Below are 27186 nucleotides of genomic sequence, written 5' to 3'. Positions count from 1 at the left end.
GAAAGCAAGCTCTCGGTCAGTTAGAATTTCTTTACTATCCCATGTCTAGGTTCGATTTTTTTCTCCTCAGTCTTATTTTCCTTTATCAATTAATTTTACTTGTGTTACATTATTTGTTGCTACGTGTACTCGATTGCCTCACACTTGCAGAGATGCCAGCAGACTGACCAACCGACTGTAACTAGTGTAATATTGGGCAAGACCCTTCTACACCCTTACCTTTAATTTGCCGAGAGATTGGATTAGTTAAGAAGTGTGGCTTAGTCTTTCAGATGAGTTTATCAAACTGCCTCATCCAATCACATTACATAATTGCACTTTGTCAGAGATTAGGCATCTGTTATTTAAGAAGGGTATAGCGATGAGAGCAATTCATGACCAAACTAGAGCGTTGCTAATCGTGAATGTGATCTTCATAACCAGGCTGTGGAGAGCGCTTCGTGGTTTACAAAGAATGTTCACGTCTCTGATTTCGTTGAATTCTTGTGAGAGCACTAGAGAAAGATTGGTCTCAGGGATTAGTATTATCCTCATTTTACAGTGCAGCATGGTTCTAAAAATGGAGATTACAATCAGTGTCCTAAGTGTTCCAGTATTCCTTACACTGTGCTTTTGTAAGGGACAAGCATGCATGTGGCTGCTATACGTATTGCTTGCTTCCTCCCTCCCAGCTGCCGTGATGGCTGGCTTTGCAAAACCGCAGGCTCAGCATTGCCCCAAACTCTGGAACCCATCTGACCGCAGGACAGAAGGGGTTTTCAGAGCTACTGTCTATTATTCTGGGATGACCGTCGTTGCCCCTGTTGCTGTGCTCGTCTTTATCTCCAGCCACAGTTACGAGAACTGCGCCTTGTTCCCAAGATTCGGCTCCACCCATCATTCTCCAGTTTTGATAATCGTCAGATCCTTAGCCTCTGAGTTTTAAGTTGCTTTTGTTTAACCAATCAAGCACTTCCAAGACCTCTAGGATGGAGGTCAGGCTACTTTTGTCAATAAAGATTTTTGTCACACAGCTACACCGTTCATTTATGTATTATCTGGGACTGTGTTTGTGCCACTAACGCAGAGTTGAGTCATTTCAACAGAAACTGTATGGCCCTCCAAGTCTTAAGTGTTTATTGTCTGGCTCTTTATAGGAAAGTTTATGTTCTCTGGTACTTAAGTCTTATCCTAAGCCCAGCACAGTGGCTGGGATGTTTCAGGCCAAAAAGAAATTTCCGTTATGTTTGTCTGTGTGCTGACTTGCTTGCTATAACTAACGAGGGTCGTCTTTCCTTTGATTTCCCCTTAACCATAGCTGGCCTTGCCCTGGGCAGAATACCCCATCACGTTATGTTCGTTTCCCTCTTCCTGCTCACCGCTTGCCTGGGACACCATCTGCATTTTTAAATCCTATTTAAATGAGTTAGGCTTCTTCCCATACCCTGTGTCTGTGCGTGTTCTAGCCTCCCGGACCCTACTCTCCATTGTCCTGCATGTCTCAATGGATACATCCATTTCCAAGCCCTATTTCCTCTCCTGGGCTGATTCCAATTGAAGTCAGCTATGTTAAAATTCCCTGGGCCACTCTTCCTACTACTTTCTGAGATAGAAGGAAAGATTGAAGTTAGTTTGGACAAATTTCTTTTTGAGCTGGTACACTAGTGTCTCTCAAATATATATAGCTCCAATCTGGCAGGTTCTTGGGGCTATAGGAAATTTAGAGTCACGTGTGCCTTAAAATAATCCAGTTAAAATTGAGATCTAAGGGGCGCCTGGGTGGCGCAGTTGTTAAGCGTCTGCCTTCAGCTCAGGGCATGATCCCGGAGTTCTGGGATCGAGCCCCACATCAGGCTCCTCTGCTGGGAGCCTGCTTCTTCCTCTCTACTCCCCCTGCTTGTGTTCCCTCTCTCGCTGGCTGTCTCTGTCAAATAAATAAAATAAAATCTAAAAAAAAATTGAGATCTAAAAACACAGGGGCCTGAGCACCCTAGGTGCTAGGCATACATGTATTCCCTTTTGACCCGTTCTCAGAGTGATTACCGATTTCCACCCTCTATCCTCCCCATCATTATTCCTGGAAATGGAACTTGATGCTTACTGCACAGGATCAACAAGTAACAACTCAAAGCCCCTCATTGAAAACAAACAGAAGCTCAAAAGCTCATCATTTGAAGCATGATTTGAGTTTTATGAGTCGTTTTCTATAACCTCAAACATCTTAATAATTCTGCCATGAATGATATTTGTATCCTAGTAGAAATTCAATCAGTGAATTCATCAATTCATGGTGTACAATCTTATAGGTATCTTAAGTAAATCATATTCCAGTGCCCTCAAATCAAAGGAATTGATTTAGAAACTAGTGTGTTTGCTTCATCACCCCATTGGAAATAACTATATAGGTGACCACCGTCTCCCCAAATCTGAAACTATACCGATTTTCTCTGCTGTTGGCAGCCCATGAGTAGATGAGATGTTGCCTCAGTATGGAAAGCAGTCTCACTAAGGTAAGCATGGTCTCCCAGTCTTTCTTGTGCATTTAAGTTCCCATTGACCTGGTAAATAGATTCACATTATTGGCCTTTGTTCTTCTTAACACTGAGCTGTAAGTCAATCTAACAATATTTCTGAATACGCTTATTGTTTCCAACACATTTAGAATTCAGAAACACTCCTTCCCCCACATGTAACTTTGATTGTTTGTTTTGTAAGGAAAAAAGATGCTATTCCATAAAGCAGAATAACGTGCTATCTAAGTTAGAGTGCTATATCTTTTCCATTCCCAATTTTATGGAAAATTTAGGCAAATTGAAAGTAGGTGAAAATATCATTTCCAAAGAACTGACCAAGATGATGGGCACCTTTAAGATGGCTGAAGGTTTCTCTGACCTTAAAAATCATGTTGGGGTGGGCCTGGGCTTTGTGCAATCTGAGCCAAATCCCTGAAGATTTGTATTATGTGCAGATCTTTTTGAAGTACTAAGCATACTTTTCTCTTTCGCATAGCAGGTTTTGGAAATATTGAGCAAAGAGGGGGAGAAAATGGCAGGAATCAGTGTTGGTGTCTCATCAAACACTTCTGTATAATTGGCTCTGAGTTGTCACGAGAGCATAGAATTTGATCTGTGGTTGTACCCACAGTGAGGTGGTTTCCCTTAGGCAGCAGCAAGGAGCAATAGGCAATGTAACACATGAAAAAGCTTATTTATAATCAGACTTTGATTCTTTTTTTTTTTTTAAGATTTTTATTTATTTATTTGACAGAGATAGAGACAGCCAGCGAGAGAGGGAACACAAGCAGGGGGAGTGGGAGAGGAAGAAGCAGGCTCATAGCGGAGGAGCCTGATGTGGGGCTCGATCCCAAAACGCCGGGATCACGCCCTGAGCTGAAGGCAGACGCTTAACCGTTGTGCCACCCAGGCGCCCCCAGACTTTGATTCTTGACAAACACTGTATTTGTTTGGAGATTGCTAGATGGAGAGAATTAGTAGCATACACTTGAGCCCTTCTTCTTTCTCAGATTGTAGACTGTTATTAGATATTGGAAGGAATTTGGAGATTAAGTATTTATACCCCTTCATTTTGTAGATGAGGGAACTGTGGCCTGAGACAGAAAATTATCTGCCTGAGACATGTAGTTATTTTGGTAGTACAGCCAAGAATTGAACCTGATTTAACAGGATTTTTTGTTTGGTTGGTTTTTGTACCATTTTACTTACCTTCTTTATTGGCCAAATAGATTTCATTTTAAAATAGTGATGTGGCAGGTGACAGATCTCTACAGACTGTGTACTGCATCTGAATGGATGGAGGGTGGGTGAAATTGCCCAGGATATGGGTGAAATTGCCCCATTCTACAGATAAGATTTTTGCCAGATTTTTTACGTACACTGACTATGCTGACCTTTCACTAACTTCTTTGTTCCAGTCCAGAAAGTATTAAACATTGGAACTCTTGTAAGTATTCGAACCAAGATGTACTTTGTAAGTTCACCTTTGCTGGAATGCAAGTCTATGCAATATAGCTCACTTAATTTAAGTTCTGTCGACAGCATTTCTCCTGCTTACCTGCCCAGCCAGTGTGAGGAAGTATTGAGATGCATAGCAGTCTCTATTTGTGTTGAAGAGGTCCCTGGTTAATTCTAAAGAGACTTTCCTCTACCAACAGTCTTAGCACATCACCTGAGAAGAGAAGGTCCAAGGTTATGGCTCGTGATTTTCCAACACAACTATTATTTATTTATTTATTTATTTATTTATTTATTTGACAGAGATAGACAGCCAGCGAGAGAGGGAACACAAGCAGGGGGAGTGGGAGAGGAAGAAGCAGGCTCCCAGCGGAGGAGCCTGATGCGGGGCTCGATCCCAAAACGCCGGGATCACGCCCTGAGCTGAAGGCAGACGCTTAACCGTTGTGCCACCCAGGCGCCCCCAGACTTTGATTCTTGACAAACACTGTATTTGTTTGGAGATTGCTAGATGGAGAGAATTAGTAGCATACACTTGAGCCCTTCTTCTTTCTCAGATTGTAGACTGTTATTAGATATTGGAAGGAATTTGGAGATTAAGTATTTATACCCCTTCATTTTGTAGATGAGGGAACTGTGGCCTGAGACAGAAAATTATCTGCCTGAGACATGTAGTTATTTTGGTAGTACAGCCAAGAATTGAACCTGATTTAACAGGATTTTTTGTTTGGTTGGTTTTTGTACCATTTTACTTACCTTCTTTATTGGCCAAATAGATTTCATTTTAAAATAGTGATGTGGCAGGTGACAGATCTCTACAGACTGTGTACTGCATCTGAATGGATGGAGGGTGGGTGAAATTGCCCAGGATATGGGTGAAATTGCCCCATTCTACAGATAAGATTTTTGCCAGATTTTTTACGTACACTGACTATGCTGACCTTTCACTAACTTCTTTGTTCCAGTCCAGAAAGTATTAAACATTGGAACTCTTGTAAGTATTCGAACCAAGATGTACTTTGTAAGTTCACCTTTGCTGGAATGCAAGTCTATGCAATATAGCTCACTTAATTTAAGTTCTGTCGACAGCATTTCTCCTGCTTACCTGCCCAGCCAGTGTGAGGAAGTATTGAGATGCATAGCAGTCTCTATTTGTGTTGAAGAGGTCCCTGGTTAATTCTAAAGAGACTTTCCTCTACCAACAGTCTTAGCACATCACCTGAGAAGAGAAGGTCCAAGGTTATGGCTCGTGATTTTCCAACACAACTATTATTTATTTATTTATTTATTTATTTATTTATTTGACAGAGATAGACAGCCAGCGAGAGAGGGAACACAAGCAGGGGGAGTGGGAGAGGAAGAAGCAGGCTCCCAGCGGAGGAGCCTGATGCGGGGCTCGATCCCGGAACACCGGGATCACGCCCTGAGCCGAAGGCAGACGCCTAACGACTGCGCTACCCAGGCGCCCCGCAACACAACTATTTCTTACTGTTTTATTTGGGAGGCACAACTACAGGAACGTTTTGCTTTGTTTCCATTTCGAGTCTAAATTAGGTATCTGAATGGCGTTTGCACACTTACAGGATTATTGAATATTTGCAGTAGGAATCATAGAGGTGGACAGGAACATCTACACTGCTGGCTTTCAAAACATCTCACCGGTAGCCTGTTTCTCACATATACTAATATGTAATGTAGATTAACGTAAAGCTACCACACTTAAAGCAAGCGTGGGGAATCTGGATTTCTTCTGCTCGCCCTCCTAACATAAGCCTAATTTGTCAGTTTTACAGAGCTTTCAAAATTCCATGAAGAGTGATTTTACAAATCCTTATAGATTGGAATACTAAGGAACAAACTAGTCTAAGACCAACCTCTGGGCTTGATATCAACGGGCCAGGTCTGAGGAGCCAGAGGGGGACCTGCAGGACAAAGAGGGTCCCTGGCTGTACACAGGATAGAAATCAAACATGAGCCAACAGGAGGTGAAAGAGTTTGTTGAAGGTATAGAGAGAGTGCAGGTACAGACAGAGTGTCTGGGAGATTCAGAAAGGAAAGGAGGGAGTCTTGTCTTTGCTTGGCATCTGAAGGTTTCTACTGAGGACCATCGCCTGGTGTTTGTGTCCTCTCAGGCATCCAGGAACCAGTTAGAAGATGAAGACCCAAGTGTTATTCCTTGGAGCCGGGGAAGGGGTGGGGGTGGGCGTGTGCTGGGGGATGGGTCTTGGCATCAAGGTGTTTAGCTCTGGTGATCTGGAATATACATATGATAGCTTCGTCTGGTCATTCTCATCTGGTTCTTCCTTAGATGTTACTTATTCTAAAGAAATTCTTGATTTCTTGACCCTTACAAGGAGGTCATACACCATTTACATTCTGAGGTATGTGTAAAGTGGGAGTATAGGTCCTAGCAAGAATAGAAGCAGAAAAAGGAATAAAAAAACAGAGGTTTTTATGGAGTCCTCCAGTTTCCCTACTGAGAACAAATTTGACATAGGGATTCAGGTGTGCACTGAAAGCAGTTCGGTGCTCTTTATTCTTCTTCTGAACAAGATAGTCAGATGCTGGTGAATGAAAATTGAGATATCAAATTTTGAATAATTGAGCAACTCACTGTGCATGGTAGGTCTTAAAGTGCTCATTGTTCAATTGTTACGTAAAATTAAATAAATCCTGAGCCTATGAGAACTACCTCTCTGTACCACTATGACACCACATGCGATGAAATTTTAGATAGTTGTAGTCAGTGGCTTGTTATCTCCTAAAGGAAAAGATGTGTAGAACAATACAGAAAATTCTCAAAACTCAATGAAAATTTTGAAAGGTTATGGAAATAATTTTAATTTGCTTACTTTTAGCCACATTAAATTTTACTTAGAGACGTTTCTCTACATTGCCAAAACAAGCAGTACGAGTTTACTACCATTTTTAGTTAATATGTGCTTTAAAACAGTAACATTTACACTTTGTAGGGTACAGTTCTACAGATTGTGACAACTGCGGAGTCAAAAACTCAATAGCAGGGGCGCCTGGGTGGCTCAGTCGTTAAGCGCTCAGTCGTTAAGCATCTGCGTTCGGCTCAGGTCATGATCCCCGCATCGGTCTCCCTGCTCAGCTGGAAGCCTGCTTCTCCCTCTCCCCTGCCTGTTGCTCCCCTTACTTGTGCTCTCTCTCTGTGTCAAATAAATAAAATCTTAAAAAAAAAAATCATCAATATAGAGAGCAGGTCCATTACCCTTTTGAGTTCCCCTGTGTCTTTTTCTACTCCGTTCTCTGCCCCAGCCTTGGCAATCACAGATCTGCTTGTGATCTTTTTCCCAGAATGTCACATGAAAGAAATCAAACAGCTGTGTATCCTTTTGAGTCTTGCTCTTTTCACTCAGCTAATGCTTTTGAGATGCACCCTTATGACATGTATTAGTACTTTGCTCCTTTTTATTGCTGAGTACTGTCCCATTATATGGATATACATTCACCAATTGAAGGATGTTTCGATTGTTTCTAATTTGTGGTGATGATGAATAAAGCTGCTGTAAACATTTGCATACCTGATTTTGTGTGAACGTAAGTTTTTGTTTTGTTTATATAAATACGTTGGAGTACTAAACAATAAATTAATATATAATATATAATATAGTATGTATAATATATAATTGATATAATTAATTTATATAAATACCTAGGAGTGGAATGGCTGAGTTAAATTGTTAGTGAAAGTTCACATTTATAAAAAACCATCGACCAGTTTTTCAAAGGGACTGCAGCATTTTACAGTCCCAACAGAAATGTAAGAGCGTCAGCTGTTCTCCATCCCTACCAATCCATTGTATTGACAATGCCTTTTTTTAAAACCCATCTATTAGGTGTTTAGTGCTATCTCACAGGTTTATTTTCATTTCCCTAATGAATACTAATGTTGAGCTTCACTTCATGTGCCATTTGAAATTTGTATATTTTCTTCACTGAGATGTCTGTGCCCATTTTGTTGTTGTTGTTGTTAGGCTGCTTTTCCTTATTATTGAATTTTGAGAGTTTTTTTTTTTTTAAGACTTTTTTTATTTATTTGAGAGAGAGCAAGAGCAGGAGCACAAGCATAAGCAGGGCAGAAGGAGAGGGAGAAGCAGGCTCCCCACTGAGCAGGGAGCCCAACGCGGGGCTCAATACCAGGACCCCAGGATCAATACCTGAGCTGAAGGCAGATGCTTAACCAACTAAGCCATCCAGGCACCCCGAGTTTTGAGAGTTTTTAAATACGTTTTTTTGGAAACAGATCCTTTGTCTGATATGCAAATTGCAAATATATTCTCCCAATCTTTGCTTTTCTTTTCATTCTCTGTCTTTTGAAGAGCATCCATTCTTAATTTTGGTAAAGTGCAATTTATAAGAATTTATTTTATGATTTTGTGCTATGTTAAAGGAATATTTGCCTAAACCAAGTTCACAAAAATTTTGTACTGTGTTTTCTTCCAGAAGTATTGCTTTAGATTTTACATTTAAGCTTATGATATATTTTGAGTTATTTTTTATAAATGGGGTCATGAGTGGATTGAGGCTGTTTTTCCTCTTCTATGAGTTTGACTTTTTTTTTTAGATACCGTGTGTAAGTTTTACCATACGGTATTTGTCTTTCTCTGTCTGCCTTATTTCACTTAGTATAATGCCCTCCGATTTCATCCATGTTGTAATAAACAGTAGGATTTCCTTATTTTTTTATGGCTGAATAATAGTGCATTGTAAGTATACTACAATTGCTTTATCCATTCATTCAGCAGTGGACACTTAGGTTGTTCCCATATCTTGAATATTGTGAATAATGCAGCAATAAGCACAGGGTTGTAGAGATGTGTTCGAGACAGTGATCTCATTCCTTTGGATATATAACAGAAGTGGGATTGCTGGATTCTTTGCTGTTTTTCTTTTATTTTGTGAGTTTGGGTATCCAGTTATTTTAGCAAAATTTGTTAGAAAGAATAGCCAATCTATTTAATTGCTTTTATGCCTTGGTCAAAACTCAGTGGACCACAATAGCTGACTTTGGGCTGACCAGCAGCCTCTGAGACTGTCAAGCATGAGGGCTTTGCCAAAAAAAAATGCCTTCATACTAGATAATTGCCAACCAGAAACTTTCTTTAAAGGAAATGAAAGTTCTGATAGAAAGCTCAGGCTCTATGGAGAAATTAGGATGAGGAGACTGACGAGGTACAAAAGGTAGTCGGCAGAATATATTAAGAAGAGAGTCAGGAATTCGGAAAGTATTTGGAATAGTGTGAGCAGGAACAAAACATTGGGTCATTATAGTGGAGAGCGGGGAGTTGAGTGTATCATGGATCTTTACTGTTTAAGGACCCCAAAGTAGGACTGAGTTACTATTGCTGAGCTGGGTTCCAGATAATATCCCAGTTCTCTGCGAGACTGGTTGTAATATTCAGATTCTTTCCTGTCTTTTTGTACTCCTTTCAGTATTCTTAATATGAGTCATGCTCATCTGTGTGTGCTTCTTTTCTTTGAACCCAGAAAGAGTCAAAATAGAACATCAAGTTTATACCAGAACCAGAAATAGGGTCTGGCTCTTTCAACCTGGTATACTGCTGACTCACAGATGAAATCTCTTCTAAAGTCAGTGGCATTAGGGGCCAGACTTAGAGAAGGACTTTTATTTTATCTGTGTTGTTTGGATTTTTACAAGAATGAATTCATGTATTGTGTAATTGAAAATAATGAGAAAGAAAATCAGTTGACTGTATGTATATCTGTTGGTCTATTTCAGTACGATTTTTCCCATAGAAATATATACCTATCCTTTTGCAATAACCATGTGTGGAATATGTTTTATAGTGAGTTTAGAAATTGGGTAATGCGGGGTGCCTGGGTGGCTCAGTCGTTAAGCGTCTGCCTTCGGCCCAGGGCGTGATCCCAGCGTTCTGGGATCGAGCCCCGCATCAGGTTCCTCTGCTATGAGCCTGCTTCTTCCTCTCCCACTCCCCCTGCTTGTGTTCCCTCTCTCGCTGGCTGTCTCTCTGTCACATAAATAAATAAAATCTTTAAAAAAAAAAAAAGAAATTTGGTAATGCAAGTCCTAAAGTTTTATTCTATTTCAAAATTGTTTTGGGAATTCTAGTTCCTTTGCATTTTCATATACATTTTAGAATTATCTTGCTATTTTCTCAGTAGTCCGTTTGGAACTCTCTTTAAGATTTTATTGAATATCCTGATGCATTTGGATAGAATGGGCATCTTAACAACACTGATTCTTGAAATTCATAAATAAACGCATCTCTTTATTTATTTAGGTCTTCTGGATTTCATTTATTATTATTTTGTTTGTTTTTGCATACAGATCCTGCATATATTTTATTAGGCTCTTACCTGAGTATTTTGGATTTTTGTGTGTGTGTGATGCTATAAACTGTACTTAAAAAAATAGATTTCTAATTGTTCATTACTAGATCACATAGATATAAGATCTATATGAATTAACCTGTATCCTGTGACCATACTAGTTCTAGTAGTTTTTTATTGTTTTTGTTGATTCTTTGGGGTTTTCTACTAGTCTGTGAAATAGTTTGTTTTATTTTTTCCTTTCTAATCCATGTGACTTTTATTTTGTTTTCTTGCATTATGGCAGTGACTAGAACCTCCAGTATGATATTGAGTTGAGTGGAGAGAGCAGATAGTGCCTGTTTTACAATCTTAGAAGACAGGCATTCAGCCCGTCACCATTAAGTGTGATATAAGGTGATTTACTGAGGATGAACTTTATCAAGTTGAAGTTTCTTTCCATTTCTGATTTGCTGACTTTTTACCATGAAAGAATACTGCATTTTGTGAAATGTTTTTTCTCCACTTACTAAGACTATCGGGTGCTTTTTCTTCATTAGTCTATTGGTATGGTAAATTACATTGATTTCTGAGTGTTGAATGATCCTGGCATTCTCAGAAAGGCCCTCTATTCATCATGATAGATTATTTACTTTATATACTGTAGGATTGCATAGGCTGAAACACTTTTTTAAGTTTAATTATTTTTTTAGTAATCTATACACCCAACTTGGAACTTGAATTAATAACCTAGAAGTCAAGAGTCTCTTGCTCTCCTGACTGAGCCAGCCAGGCACCCCTAGGCTAAAACATTTTTATGAATATTTGGATCTATATTTGCATAGACCTTACTTTAAAAATAATAATAAAAAAAGAAAATACTACTACCGATCATTATTCTGTCATGAACATAGATGCAAATATTCTTTTTTTTTAAAAAGATTTTATTTATTTATTTTAGAGAAAGAGAGAGAGCACAAGTGGGAGGGGCAGAGAGAGAGGGAGAATCCCAAGCAGACTCTGCTGAGCACAGAGTCCCATGCAGGGCTTGATCCCATGATCCCAAGATCACAACCTGAGCTGAAACCAAGAGTCGGATGCTTAACCAACTGTGCCACCCAGATGCCCCCATTAAATACTGTTTTAACATATTTGTACTTGATCATGTTTAATTTATTCATATTACATGCAACCTTGGATTTAAACAGTAAAACTATAACTATACTATGATAACTTATGTGAATTTAATGTGTGTTGTGTGTACACACATAAAAACTTAAAAAAGACTAAATGGCAACACACTGACAAATTAACAGTTAATATTACATGGCAATATACTTATGGGGGAATTTTATTTTTTTATAGTACTTTGGAATATCCAAATTCCCAACAATGAACATCTATTACCTTTAAAGTGCTTTTCCCCTGATATATATAAAAATAGCTATGACTCAATATCAGTTATTTCTGCAGTTAAGAACAGAGGCCACTGTATAAAAGACACTCATCCCCTGAGGAAGACTGATTGGTTTAAGAAGTGAGAACATTACTCAAGCAGGTCCAATCAGACTCTTTACCTGGCATTGATACATTGCCTATAGACCTTCATTCTACTCAGGTCTACATCTTTATTGTTCACCCACGTTTCTGCACATGTTTTTCACTGATCATATGAAGGACTTGGAGGAAATTGGATTAATTCAGTATACTCTTTTTTTAAGGCTAGAAATAACTTCATATGTTGATGATCATTTTAGGCTTATATTTTCCTTACAATATGACTATACATTTATCTGATAACTCTCTTCATGCAAGTCAAACTGCATGAATTGCTTCTTTTTAATTTTTAAAAAAAATTCAAACATGCACAGGGTACCTGGCGGGCACAGTCAGTAGAGCATGCAGCTCTTGGTCTTAGAGTCATGACTTCAAACCCCACATTGGAGGTAGAATTTACTTAAAAAAAAAAAAGACAAACAAACATGCACAAATATAGGTAATAAAATGAGCCTCTAGATAGCAAACAACCATATTCTAGAATTATCAAGTTTTAATACTCATGATTCATCTCCATGCCCCCTTATTTTAGTGAAACATTTTAAAGAAAATCCCAGGGTGCCTGGGTGGCTCAGTCGGTTAAGCATATGCCTTTAGCTTAGGTCATGATCTCAGGGTCCTGGGTTGGAGTCCTGTGTTGGGCTCTCTGCTCAGCGGGGAGTCTGCTTCTCCCTCTCACTCTGCCCCTCCCCTCTGCTTGTGCACACTCTCTCTATCAAATAAATAAGTAAATCTTTAAAAAGAAAAAAGAAAAAATCCCAGACATCTTATAATTGCACTCCAAAATACTTCAGTGTACATCTTCAAAACCATAGTTATTTCTTTATATAAGCAAAATGCCATTATCACACATTTGAAATTTACAAAATTTTCTTATTTTACACCAATGGTCGTGGCGGAAAAGAAATAACATTTTCCAAAAGGTATAAAACGATCTTTACCAGAGGGATGATTTACAAAGTCAAGGAAAATGCTAGGAAAAACAACAAGGGATAAGATGGTACTCTGCTGGTGGCAGCACCAGGGACCCATTACTACTAAGCCTAAAAGACAAAGGAGAGAGAAACAATTGGCAGAAGCTTGAGAATGTAGCTAAATGTGGAGGTTCACACATGGTGATCAACCATCCCTGTTTTCCTAGGATTGCGAAATTTCTGGAAATGTGGGATTTTTGGTGCTAAACCTGGGGCCGTCCTAGGAAAATTGGGATGTAGGTCCACTAGACAGGAGCTATCTTTGGTAGAGGGATGCAACCAAAATGCCAATCCTTTGGTCCATCCCACTGGACAAACTGGAGACTGAGAGCAATGGTACCCTTTTATGTAAGCCGTAGAGTTCTGCCTTCACGTGCAGGAAATGAATGGAGAGTGGATTAGGAGAGATAAATAAAACATATCAGCACAGTTGCATTTACCTTATATTGGCCATTACTCAAAAATCTGATTGCCCAACATAATATCTATTTGAATTTATTTTGTGAGTAAGAATCCAAAACATGGTATTTAGTTTAATGACTTCTACAGTTTTTTAAAACATTTTGTAAGTAAACTCTACCTCCAATGTGGGGCTCAAACTCCCAACCCCGAGACCAAGAGTGGTATGCCCCTCCAACTTAGCCAGCAAGGCACCCCTTTAAAAAAATTTATTTTTTTAATGTTTTTTTATTATATTATGTTCGTCACCATACAGTACATCCCCGGTTTCCGATGTAAAGTTCGATGATTCATTAGTTGCGTATAACACCCAGTGCACCATGCAATACGTGCCCTCCTTACTACTCATCACCGGTCTTTAAAAAATTTTTAATGTCTTTTACACTTTAAATTCAGAACATTTCTCCTTTACTTTCCCCCCCTTCTTCATCCTACCGACTTATTGAAGAATCAAGCTCACTTGTCTTATAATATATCTCATAATCTAGATGTGTTAGCTTCCCTGTGATGTTTTTCAACTTGTTCCTCTACACCTTTATTTCCTGTAAATAAGAAGTTATTTATTAAGACTTGACTTCCTCTAGATTCAACTTTTTTCTGTGTAAGAATACATCATAGGTGGTAGTTTGCAAATCATATTGCATCACATCATGAGGCAGGTAATGTTTTCCTACGCTATGGATATCAGGTATTCAGTGCATTCAGATATAGCACCTCTAGTATGGAATTCACCCCAAATCTTTCATCTAATGGTTTCATTCATTGATGATTACTGCTTAAAGAAATTAATTCATTAAGGATTACAACATAATTATTTTCCTAAATCTAGCGTTTCTTCTACGTGTATGAGCAAGAAATGTACTGAGAGGAAGAACTTTAACTCATGAATGAGGACTCTACGTGGTTAACCTGCAAGATAGTTTGTACTGTTAAAAGTTAGGAATAATTCTTAATTTTTTCTTTGTCTCTCTTGAAAGGAAAGTATTGGATCCCTATGTACAGTAATAACTGATTTTAGTTTTTGCTTTCTTTTTTTGTGAGTATCAGTAAGATTGTGGTTTTCAATATATCCAATAGAATTTTTTACTGTTTATGAGCTTTCGTATGTACTTGCTGTAAATTCAAGTGAGATTAGCTCATTGGATATTATAGATGGTAATTTGAATCTTCTCTATCATACAAACTGTACCTCCTGGTTTGCCCAGGAAAATCCCAGTTTCTTCTTCTTTTCCTATCCTAATTATCAATAGCACCTCCTTTCTTTCTTAAATATGTCCCAATTTTGACTATAAATTATATGCTCACTTTATACTATGGGCAGCCCTACTTTAGCTCTGTATCTTATAGTTCTCTTAGGCTGGAACAGTTCGTGTGAGTTAAACAAATCCTGAAAGAGACAGCTGAAGAGGTAGAGGCAGAAGGACTCTATACTGTGTCTTCAGGTAGGGGCTCTGGGATCCTACCAGCCTCTGGACTCTCAAACTGGATGGTATGTTCATCCATCAGATACTGGAAAAGATTTGTTGATGGTCTCTGTGATACTTGCTATTAGAAGTGCTGCATTTCTCAAATGCTCAGCTACTCATTAAATTTAGTTCATTTTGTTCTTGCTCTACGGCTAGCCTAATGATCAGTGTGTGCCCATGGAAAGTCAATTCGGTTGCCTCAGTGCATAACAAGGGCAAAGATAGGCACAGTGTTCTTTCCTTTCAATTACAGGCCATTTTAGTACCTTATCTCCGGAAAGGAAGAAAGTACAGAACTGGTAAATAGCAACTTACATAATGTTAAATTGTTAAGGAGTATTTTATTAAGATGCTGCCTCCTGAGAACTGATTTTCTTTTTTTTAATGTTCTTTAGGTTTTCTGAAATTCTCTAGGAATCTTCAGTTACTTTCATAAAGATTTGCAATAGATGGTAACGCTAATCGAAACAGGGTCAGGCTCATTGAAGGCCTAGAGAAGTTAGCAGCTCAGTTTTATTTTTGCACCCCTTCCATAACAAATTCTCAAGTGACCTTGTACTCTAACCTCCGTCCCCCTAAATTGGACATCATAAAAGGACCACTTTTTAGTGTCATGAGAAGGGAAACAGCATCATGAAATGAGCCAAGATCTTGAGAGGTTCTAAAACCCATATTTCCATACTTGGCAACTTTCTAGAAGAAAGTCAATGGAAGGAAAGGGCCACCTGGGTGGCTCAGTTTGTTAAGCATCTGCTTTAGGCTCACATCATGATCTCCAGGTCCTGGGATTGAGCCCCATGTCCAACTCCTGGCTCAGCGGGGAGTCTGCTTCTCCTTCACCCTCTGCCTCTCCCCCCTGCTTGTGCTCTCTCTCAGATGAATAAATAAGATCTTTAAAAAAATTTAAAAAATAAATAAAACGGAAGAAAAGAAAAATATGTTAATTAGCTAATTAATGCATTCAACAAATACATTTTGAGATCTCATTATTTGTTGAGTACTGTTCTTGGCAGTGTGATTTCAGCAGTGAATATGAGAACATACCTGACATTCCATTTTAATAGGAAACAAAATAATAAGTACAACAGAGACTTCTGGAGCTAGCTAAGAGGAGTAAGTCACTCTAGTCTATTTCTCCAGTTAAATTACAACTAAAACTACTGCGTGGGATACAAAAAGCAACTGCCTGAAGATGTTAAAAAGGAAATAATGGCAGAGAGGTTGTTTTTTCACTGCTCTTGTTTCTGTACATTTTTCCCTTCTTTATCACTTGGCTTTAACTCAAGGGTGAACCAAATTCCTGAACTGCACTTTGAGTTCACAAAGCAAAATCCATGAAAGAAACTGTCTCCTTTACCCAGGGGACTAGGAAAAGGGGACCCTGCAAGTCAGAGAGTGTATGAAAAATCCCACATTCCTTCTTTCCGTCCTTCCCTCCTTCCTTCCCTCCCTCCTTCCCTCCCTCCTTCCTTCTTTCCTTCCTTCCTCTCTCTCTCTTTCTCTCTTTCTTTCTTCCTCTTGGTCTCTTTCTGTCCTGTCTCTCTCTCTCTCTCTTTCTTTTCCTTTTTTTTCTACCTTGGCCTTGCCCTGAGGCATATTTCAGAGAAGAAGCTGTACAGCTTCAGTGACATTAGAGGAAGAAACATAGGTGCCTAATGTCCTGAGAAAAAAATCTGCTTCTTGTTAGCTAAAGGAACCTGAAAAAGGAACCCCTGTGATCCAAAGAGGTGACAGGTGGTATCCTGTCGGAAGATAGAATGAAAGAACGGATCTCCAAATTCTTTGTGTAAATCAGTTAAGTCGTAGGCTCTTCCCCAACCTATGCAAACATGGAACAGACCCAAAGAAAACAAAGGCTTTAAGAATGGAACTGGAATACACAATGCCATTCAAGTCTCAAACGAACTGCTGAGATGTTTTGTTCATGTGCAGGATTGATCTGAAGAGTATAGTGAAGACTTTGAAAACCCAACAAACATAAAATGAGAAAGAACTTATAATCTACACATAACCAGGTTAATTGCCTGATAAAACAAAAAACCCAAATCAACATTCTCAAGAGAATTTTAACAGGATGCAGACCTTTAACAACATAATATTCAAGATCCAAGATATAGTCTCAAATTACTTGTCATATAAAAAGCCAGGAAAATGTGGCCAGTTCTCAGGGGAAAAAGAAAATCAACAGATGCTAACCCTAAAATGACCTATGATGGAAATGTAGAGTAAAGCCCTCAAAGCAGCTATTTTAACCATGCTTCATGAGAAAAAGGTGAATACTGTTAAAATGAATGGAGAGGGAATAGTTGTCAGCAGAGAATTATAAACTATGAAAAAAAATAGAAATTTTTTGAGTTTCTTGACAGTGTGCTTAGAAAATTATTTTACGGTAAATTCCATTTTCAAAATTTTTGGTGTTTATACAAGAACATTATAGTAATTTAGCCTTCAACGCTGTGGAAGTGAACAGTGAGGAGAAATATAATGCAGGATTGAGAGAATTGTTCTGAATTAAGCTTTAGTTTTAACTTGAAGCAGCCTAGGTAGGCATTGGACCAGAGATGTCAAGCATGAATTTTTATGTAAAAGTATGGTATTCAGGAATGAAGATATGAAAGGAAGAGTCCTTTGTATATAGTGGTATTTAGAGCCATTGCATTTGTTGAAATCACATAACAGAAAAGTATAGATATAATGAGAGGACATTCCAGGAATAATTGTAGTGCACTCAATTAGAAGAGGCAGGCCAAGGAAATAAATATTTGGAGAAGCCAGAGACTAGGAAGAAAGCCAGAAGACTGTGGTGTCATGGAGAGCAAATGAAGACTGAATTTCGAGAATGAGATAGTAATGAAGTCTTTTTTTTTTTTTAAGATTTATTATTTATTTATTTGACAGAGAGAGAGCCAGATAGCGAGAGAGGGAACACAAGCAGGGGGAGTGGGAGAGGAAGAAGCAGGCTCATAGCGGAGGAGCCTGATGTGGGGCTCGATCCCAGGACCCTGGGATCATGACCTGAGCCGAGGGCAGATGCTTCACAACGGAACCACCCTGGCACCCCAGTAATCAAGTCTTTAATGCTGCCGGAGAGGTGAGAAGATAAGGACTGGGAGGGAGCCATTGGATTTAACTAAATGAAGGTCGTTGTTGACATTGAGAGGAGTAGATTCCATGCGTTGGTAAAAGACTGGGAGGTGAGAAATATTAGCTACTATTTAAAAAAAATAATGAGTATTAGCCCAGTTTTGAGAAAAATTGCTGAGAAGCAGAGAAATGACAAAGTTAGCTAGAAAAGAACCTGCAGTCAAGGGAAGTATCACAGGATGCTGAAACTGGATGGACCCAAGTAGAAAAACTGAAGTCAAGATAGGGAAAGTTGACAAGCTCAAAATTTATTTCTTAAACAAAATTTTAAAAGGCAATGTGTTTACTTGTTTATTTTTCTGCCTTCTCAAATAAACAAATTCAGAAGATTAAACTACACCACAAATAGTAGCATCACTGTAAAGAGGAAAATACCCTTCTGTGGGCTTCTCCTAAGAGCACACAATTAGAGTGCAGTTTACAACTTTGGATATTTACTAACAACTAGCTATGTGATAGGCACTGTTGGAAATCCCAAATAACTATAATATCCATCTTCTGTCCTCAAAGGGTATAAACTGACTGTAGTTCTTTATGGGGTAAATAAGATGTACATAAATAACTACCTCAAAAGAGAATTAATCCTATATCATCTTATCTTTTTTATAGCATTGCTTTCATTCTGCTTGTTCTGTAACAGTGAGATAACTCTCTCTTCCAATAGACTGTGAGCCCTTGAAGGGCAAAAACTATGTCCTGTCATCTGTGTGAGTTTTCTTTCACTCACCCTCAGTACTCAGTACATATTTGTACATAATAGGAACTTACTACCTTATTTTTTTAAAAAGATTTATTTATTTGAGAGAGAGCACGTGTGAGTGCAGTGGGGAGGGGCAGAGGGAGAGGGAGAGAGAGAATCTCAAGCAGACTCCACTGAGCACAGAACCCAATGCAAGACTCAATCTCATGACCCTGAGATTATGACCTGAGCCAAAACCAAGAGTCGGGCACTCAACCAACTGTGCCACCCCAGGCGCCCCAGGAACTTACATTATTGACTTACATTTAATTGGTGAATTAAAATTACAGTGAACATACAATGAAACTGTTGGCTAGATTAATATAATGTTCTACCACAAACACTTTTCATTATGAATATAGAATTTACCAATAAATAATTTTCTTAATACATTAACAAGAAAGACATTTTTTTCTGTAAGTAGCAGGTCCATAACTAATATCACTTTGACTCCAGTTAGAAACTTACAATATGCTTAAGGTCGTTTAGATGTCTCCTCACCACAACCCCTAGACCTATTCAAAAGTCTCTGCACAGATTCACATACCCACACCATTCTTATGACAAGGTGGACTATGTATTTGCAGTTCCCTTCATTCAGTGTAGGAAGTTTCTCCAATTAAGAATCTCAATTAGGGGCGCCTGGGTGGCTCGGTTGGTTAAGCGTCTGCCTTCGGCTCAGGTCATGATCCTAGGGTCTTGGGGTCGAGCCCCACATCAGGCTCCTTGCTCAGTGGGAAGCCTGCTTCTCCCTCTCCATCTGCCTTCTCCTTCTCCTGCTTGTGCTCTCTCTCTCTGTGTCAAATGAATAATTTTTTTTTTAAAAAGAGTCTCAGATAATAATGCTATATTGCATAATAAAAATCTGTTAAGAGAATAGACCTCATCTTAAGTGTTCTTAGCACAAGGAAATAAAGGTTTTTTAAAAGAATCTGTCACTGAGTAGATTGGTTGGAAATGTAGGTATTACTTTTGCTTTTTTCAAACCATTCCTCTAAGCTCTCACCTGCTTCCAGTCATCTTATGTTTTTCATTTACCTGTTTTCTAAAGCACAGAGATTTATGTCACTCATTATTTTCTATCAACTGACTGGCTGGCATTGTATATATAAAGCAATCAGTGAATGTATTAATTTTTTTTTCTATATTTGGCCAAATGAAATGTGGTGTCACATGAAAATAGCCAATAATCCATCTCTGAGTTTAGTGAAAGTTCTTGGTTCAGGAAGAAATTGGAAATTTAAAATCAGGCTCCCCCTTAATGAATGAGACAGAATTTACTAAAGCTTCCTTTTTCTGAGCTATAGATTAAGGAAATTGTAAGTATGAAAAGGGTTAAAATAAAATGGCATGAATAAAATAAATATGGTTTAGCCATTGTTGAAGTGAATTGATAAAAGGGCAAAAAGAACGAATTTATTTGAAAATTTAAGGTGAATCTTCCCTATGACTTCTAACTGCTCTGAGACAAAATGGGGAGATTTCCTAATCCTCTTAACACAAGTTTATCTGTGAAACAGCAGGCTTACTCATGGCGCTCTCAGATAAGTGAATTTAAAGACATATGTTAGAAGGTGGGCAGGAGAATGGATTTGGAATCATAAGAATTCTGTTTCAAGATGGAATCTGATGAGCTGCTATTTACATAAGTGCTTCCTGGTGCTTATTTGAGTCTTTCTTGGGGGAGGGGTAGGAATGTCAGGACAAACTCCAAGTGTATGAGAGCTAAAAACTTCTGCAGGATGCTGGCAGAACGGTTGGGACTGGAGGCAAAGGTAGTTTCCAGATGGGACTACTACTCAGTATGAATGAATCTGCTGCCTTTATCAAGCAAAACCAGGTTGGGGATTTTATGTCTTTCTGAGGGATTAGTGAATAGAGATGACTAGGAAGCTTCACACTTCCATTTAACAACTTTCATATTTAAATGTTCAGACAGAATTGTGTTGGATATCCTTGGAGTTTTCCATGTCTTTGAACTTTACTAAGGTCAGAAAGAGCTTGTAGGCCCATTTTTTTTTTTAAAAAAATGGGTCCCTGTTGCCCTCCCTCTAGCACAAACCATTTCTCCATTTTGTTACCGAGGGGTGAGTACTTTCTCTTTCTTCAAATACCCTAAATTATTCTGTGTTCAGAAATTAAGCTGTACTAAAGAAAGACAGTTTAGGAAAGGAACCATCATGGAAACGTTTTATCAAAATATCTGGATGGGAAATGGGTGTAATGTTCATTGATAGTAGCTCGGTCTTCCTTTTGAATAAATTAGTTTAATCTTGGTCTTGCAAAGATAGCAAAATTTTAATTACCTAGAGTGCAATTAATAGGACATTTTAGTTAAGTGAATTTGAGGAGATTTTAAAGTTTGAAAGCAGGAGGCAAAGCATAATAAAACAAGCTCATAGTAGACTGTACCAGAACACCATTGAGCATTCGCCCAGGTTTAGCAGTAACATGCTTTTGGGAAAATGTCGTCAGATTAGAAATAGTGATATTTAATTTCCTTTCCAAAAATCGGAATGGTGACATTTTGCATAAGCAAGCATTTAATACCTATCTTACAAATGACTTGGGCTCCAAAATTCATTCGTAATAGAGTGGCTTGTTTCTATGGCAAAATGAGTTCTGAGTTTTAATGTTCTCAGTGCTTGGTGCTTAGGCTTTTAAGATTTATCCAACAATATACTTGAAATGTCTACTTATAGGAGTATTTCGATAATACCTAACTGTCAGTGTGATTTATTTCTATGGCTAAAGCCAGTTTGAGTTACGATTTAGGATATCATAAATGCTTGTGGTCAACCCTTAAAATAACAAATAGTCCAGCCTGACAATGCCATGGCTGGAATAAGATAGCGTTGGAAAAACAAACTTGGACGTGTAGAATTGGGTGAAATTGTGGCAAGTCTCAAAGCTGAGCCCAAGAGATCTGCTGCTAAATTCATCTTCTAAACAGTCCCAACTCTACCCTGTAGATGTCTGTTGAAAACCTTCTCCAGGTTTTGCTTCTGTAAGTGAGGGGGAACAACTGCATGTGTCTCCCAAATATATTGGAGAAGTGAGAGATTTGTGTATCTTGTTCATTAGCAAAAGCCCGGCGTCCAGCACAGCGTTCAGCAAATAATCTATGCAAATATCAACTCGAGGACTGACTAGATTGGAGAGTTGTCAAATGAAGAGGTGGCACAGAGAGGATCAAAGTGGAGTTCTGAGCCAGGATGACTTTAATTCGGTTGACAGTTTAGGTCTCATATCTGAGGATGCCTCCTAGTGGGGAATATAGAGTGATCTGTGGACCCTGGTTGAGCGTAACACCCATACCTAACCCCCATGACAAAAATTAGGTAGATTGGTTGAGCTGTCGTTTGCGGAACCTGGCACTCCCTGTTCATAACTCATGATGTTATTCTCATCTGATGACATAATACGTTACTGTTTTAGTTTCTGTGAATTCGATATAAGATGATACAAAGTACTTTAGAGCTGTGTCTCTCTGATAAAATAAACAAAGCTCCAAAATAGCTGGTCATTTGAGTAAATTGTATATGAAATTCAGTAATGCTGAATATGTGGGATGGTATAGACAAAACATTTAAGCAGTTAATTAAAATTTGGTTAAAAATTAACAGGTGGTTCAGCATCAAAATATAATGCAGATGTCTCTATTTGGAACTATCATTATAAAGAAGCAAATTAGAAAGCTTTTGTGTCCTTTACATGCTATAATAGGAAAGGAAACAAGATTCCCAACTTTAAAGTAGAAACATCATTTCGAATATAGATTCTACAATAGATTCAGTTTGTTTCTTTGATATCTTTTTTCTTTTACTTAAATATGTTTATCAGCATACTTATTGCTGCAATTACAAAAATTAAGTAGCTAAAATAGTATGGATATTTTACTGTCTCACTTAAAACATGCAAAATCAAGAGACACCAAGTATTGGTTAAGAGATTTTGTAATGTCATTAAGGATCCAAGTTCATTCCTTCTCTTCTGATAACCTTAGCAATTTGACTACTGATGTTTGCAAAATGGTTGCAGCAGTTTGTGACCCAGCCATCACATTTCACATATTGTATTCTGCAAATCCTTTTTTTGTGAGCAAGTAAATCTATCCTGGAACACCTACTCGTATTTCTCTAGGAAGAAAAATAGAATTACCTTGATTGGCTTGGACTCATCCCGATTTATCCCGAGACTGGAGAGAGCAGATCCCTGAAGCATTTGGCCACATAATAGCTGAGTGAAGTTGGGATATGGGTCACAAGAAATAAGGAGTAAATGTTTGCTGGGTAGGCAAACAATAGGATAACTAGTAGTACATGAGATTGCATATTATGTTAGCCACATGGATCTTTTATGAAGCCATTGGTTCTGTTTTTAAAGAAACCCCTGGGGCCAGCATAGCATTTATAGTTGCATGTTTATGCCTGAAAAACTTTTAAGCCACAAGTTCATCAGTTATTAAACAGAGTACGTAAGCCAAAGGAAAAAAATAGACCCCTGTAAATATCTTAAAAGGAATCCTCCATTTTAAGGAATATAAATGCTGGTATTTCAAATTGATGAAGGATGAAATGGAATGGTTTTTATGACTCAGCCTTCGTGATGTCTGTCAATTCCAGGAGACAATTTTTTATTGTTCTTTTTTGATAGATCGATCAGTTTATTAATGGGATTAAAAATAGTCTTGATTTTGTTTTTAGTATAAATGAAAGCAGTGTGATGTTAAAATCGTTGAATGTGAGGAGTGGATTTGGCATTAGGTCAAGAGCAGGATTTGTGCTTGAGCAGTTGGAAATACAGGGAAAAGACCAAAAGTGCTGTATCACTGTTTATTCCTATATTCTTTTTTCTTGTTCCCACCACTACCAAATCTTTTATAAAAAATAATAAACTGCCTATTTAATGGTGGCATAGCCACTCAATACTGATTTGTAATATTAAGCATACAGGCTGTGAGAGGAGGAAGTGAAATTTTCCTTTTCTTGAGAATGTTAACACAAGCTCTGTCAAGAATGGCCTTACCTAGAAATAGTAAAAATCTTCATATATATTTGACCTCTAAAAATCCCTATATGCTTCACACAGCCCTTATATGACACTACGCTTCTCCCTTTGTTTAAATTTTTTGCAACTAGAAGGTTTTTTACAGAGGTCTCTTGCATGTTGTTCCCTCAGAAGATAAGGAAAAAGTGAGTCAAAAGGGATGAAGATTGAAAGGATTTGAGCCAGAAGAAGAGAGAAGATAATCCTAGAATCATAAAGTAAGAGAAATAGTAGACATGATGTAGTTGAATCCAAGTCTTTTAGTTGACAGATGGCTTGTGGGTGATACTTAGAAGGGGCAACTGGCTTGACAAGGCTCACACGTCTCATTCTCAAAAGATCTGGTAGAAGAACTTGGGTCTTCCTGACTCTCAGGCATTTCCGTCACTCTCTTCACTGATTTATCAAGGACTTCCTGAGTATCCAATACATATTGCTGCTGCAGTAGCATCTGAGCTTTTACAGAGGCGGCCCCTCTGCATGAAAGAGCAGCAGCTGCAGGAATCTGACACCAGCAAGCAAAAACGCACTGCGGTAACTGAGCCCAGAAGGAGTCCTTCCTCCAGCAAACCTCCTTGGCAGGCTGCAGAATGAGTCATCAGTTGACATTGGTGAATAAAGTAATCGCACGGATAGATTTTCTTTTCTTTCCCCATTTTTTTCCTTTTAGCAGATTCACTAATTATCTTTTCATATACATAGTGGGGTAGTGACAGTAATATCTGCCTTATTAATGTCTTTTTCACACCTAAAGTGTCAAGATCATCACAAATAAATTTCTGTTATTCCCAGAAAAGATTAGGAAAAACATAGGAAGCAAAATCTTGAATGAAAGTCTGAATGACATGGAGATTTTATGCTTTCCTTTTATTCTTTTTTAAAGGTTTTTTTTTTTTTAAAGATTTGTTTATTTATGTTAGAGAAAGAGAAAGTGCAAGCTCAGGGAGGGACAGAGGGAGAGAGAGGGAGAATCCTCAGGCAGACTCCCCACTGAGTGCAGAGCCCAACGTGGGACTGGATCCCAGGACCCTGAGATCAGGACCTGAGCCAAAATCAAGAGTCGGACGTTCAACCGAGTCACCCAAGCACTCCTGCTTTCGTTTTATTCTTGAACAACGGTGTTATGATTACGACATTATAAGTGGCACTACCCATGTGTTTTAAATTGTCAGGTGCAGGGGAAAAAAGAAATTCTTATATGAACTTTAAGGCAACAATAATTAAAATGTCTCTCATTTTAATTTTTTTCTGTAAGAAGACCTGCCGTTGATCTTCTTTTTTCATTTGTTTACTAAAATTACTAATGAAACTTTACTTTGTTAATAGTTGTTATCTCCATATTGCAGTTTTATTTTACACATTGTGTAACACAAAGAAGCTGGCCATTTTATGGATGAGCATGTATTTTCCTTAGGGTTTTCATAGCCATTAAAACTCTGGCCCCTGAAGTTTCTGTGCAGGGAGTGATTATTTGTAGACCCAGATCCATAATTTGCAGTTTATGTTCTCATGTCCTAGAGCAACCAAAGCTCATATTATGCAGAGTGTCTGAGGATTACTTTTTTCATACCTTCTCTCAGCTATCGGAAAATTTCCAAGGTAGTTTCAGTGGGCTAGCCAATATCGTAGGAGTTAATTGCCATTACTTAAGCCAGATTTCTAAGAAGCCATGCTGTTTAAAGAAAAGAAGAGAAAGAATACAGACAACTAAAGATGGGGAATATTTGAGAAACATAACTGAATTCTTTAAGTGTAAATTATTGGAACTAGTTTCGATGTGAAACATGTTGGCAAGATCTCTATCTCACATGAAGTTTCTAATACAGCAAAGGTATTGAAATGTATAAAAAATTGAGTCGAGGGGAGCCTGTGGAGTAAACAGATGCTGTGCAGACGCTTGTAGTTGGTGTTGGAGGGTGCAGGCCACCGTGAACTGGCTCCAGGATGACTATGCAGTTGAAGAGCCAACGACGAGGAACCCGCTTTGAGCAGTTCTGAAGATGAAGTGGATGTGCTTTTATATGGAACTCCTGACCGAAAAGGAAAACTTATCAAAGAATGTCATACTGGAGAAAGTGAATCATCTAGTGAAGATGAATTTGAAAAAGAAATGGAAGTCAAATTAAATTCCACCATAAAAACAATGGAAGACAAGTTGTCCTCTCTGGAAACAGGGTCTTCCTCAGGAGCTGGAAAAGTTGGAACAGCTCTGACAAAGTACTATGATGATATATATTTTGATTCTGATTCTGAGGATAAAGACAAAACAGTGCAGGTGACCAAGAAGAAAAAGGAAAAACAACACAAGATTCCAATAAATGATGGGTTACTATATGATCCTGAAGAAGATAACAGAGTTCAGGCCTGGGTTGATGCACAGAGAAGAAGCTACTATGTATACTGTTTTGGAATACAAAGACCACATCAACAACAACAGCCTGTTCCAAATAGTGACGCTATCTTGAATTGTCCTGTCTGCATGACCACACTCTGTCTTGATTGCCAAAGGCACAAATCCTACCAAACTCAGTATAGAGAAAATTCTGTGATGAATTGTTCTGTCAACAAAGAGGAGGTTATAAGATACAAAATCCCAGAGAACAGGAAGAAAAGGCGAGGCCCTAAGAGGATGAGGTCTAACCACGGAGATGCCGCAGAGCACAAGTGGAAGAAATTTACCACCCAGTCATGTGTACCGAATGTTCCCCTGAAGTGGCAGGCTATGACAAGGATGAAGTCTTTCATTTTTTCAGTGTTTTAGCAAGTCATTCTTAAATAGCTAAGTTGGCATTTAATTGCTCAATACGGTATAGAAGGCAAATATGGCCAGTTATTTTCCTCCTGCCTATTCATATCAAGTGACATTCTGAGCGGTTATTTGAGGACGCAGTGTTTATCTTTTTGAAAGAGAATGATTGTCAACCTTCATCCCTCCAGCCCCTTTAATTTTTTTTTCCCCCAGCTTTGATGGGACTGATTATTCATTCCCTTTTTGAGGGGTATTTGAAAACTATGGGTTTTTTTAATATAGTAAAGCTCTTTAGCATTAAAATGTTTTGGAGTTGGGGCACCTAGGTGGCTCTGTCGTTAAGTGTCTGCCTTCGGCTCAGGGCGTGATCCCAGGGTTCTGGGATCGAGCCCCTCATCGGGCTCTCTGCTCTGCTGGGAGCCTGCTTCTTCCTCTCCCAATCCCCCTGCTTGTGTTCCCTCTCTCGCTGGCCGTCTCTCTCTCTGCCAAATAAATAAATAAAATCTTTAAAAAAAATGTTCTGGAGTTGTTAAGTAAAAAAAAGAAATTAAGTCGACATTTGAATAACAAGTAATTTCGAGTCAAATAAGTAAGTATAGGACAGTATGGGTTGAAACTTAGTTAATTCTTGTCTCTCAAGAAATGGCATTGGCTGAAAATCCACTTTGCCCATTTTGGTAATCTTCCTAACCTTTAGATTCATTGATAAAGGCTATGAGCTACCACATCATATCTTTTAGAACGACCATGTGCGAAAAAAGTAATCTGGGCTGAATGAACC

At 38.5% G+C, this 27186-nt stretch overlaps 1 protein-coding gene across 1 annotated transcript; it reads left to right on the top strand.

Annotated features, from left to right (window-relative positions):
- Positions 1–361: 361 nt before the first annotated feature.
- Positions 362–26468, top strand: LOC103680239 (E2F-associated phosphoprotein-like). Its single transcript, XM_040626283.1, is given in 5 exon segments — positions 362–898; positions 24032–24190; positions 25579–25621; positions 25624–26313; positions 26316–26468. Coding segments are annotated over 5 exon segments (1545 nt in total). The 3' UTR covers positions 26432–26468.
- Positions 26469–27186: the final 718 nt, after the last annotated feature.

This window comes from Ursus maritimus, assembly GCF_017311325.1.
Source record: "Ursus maritimus isolate PB19 chromosome X unlocalized genomic scaffold, ASM1731132v1 scaffold_X1, whole genome shotgun sequence".
Taxonomy (NCBI): domain Eukaryota; kingdom Metazoa; phylum Chordata; class Mammalia; order Carnivora; family Ursidae; genus Ursus; species Ursus maritimus.
Note: the sequence above shows the minus strand (reverse complement) of the source record. Positions and strands in the feature narration are given on the sequence as shown.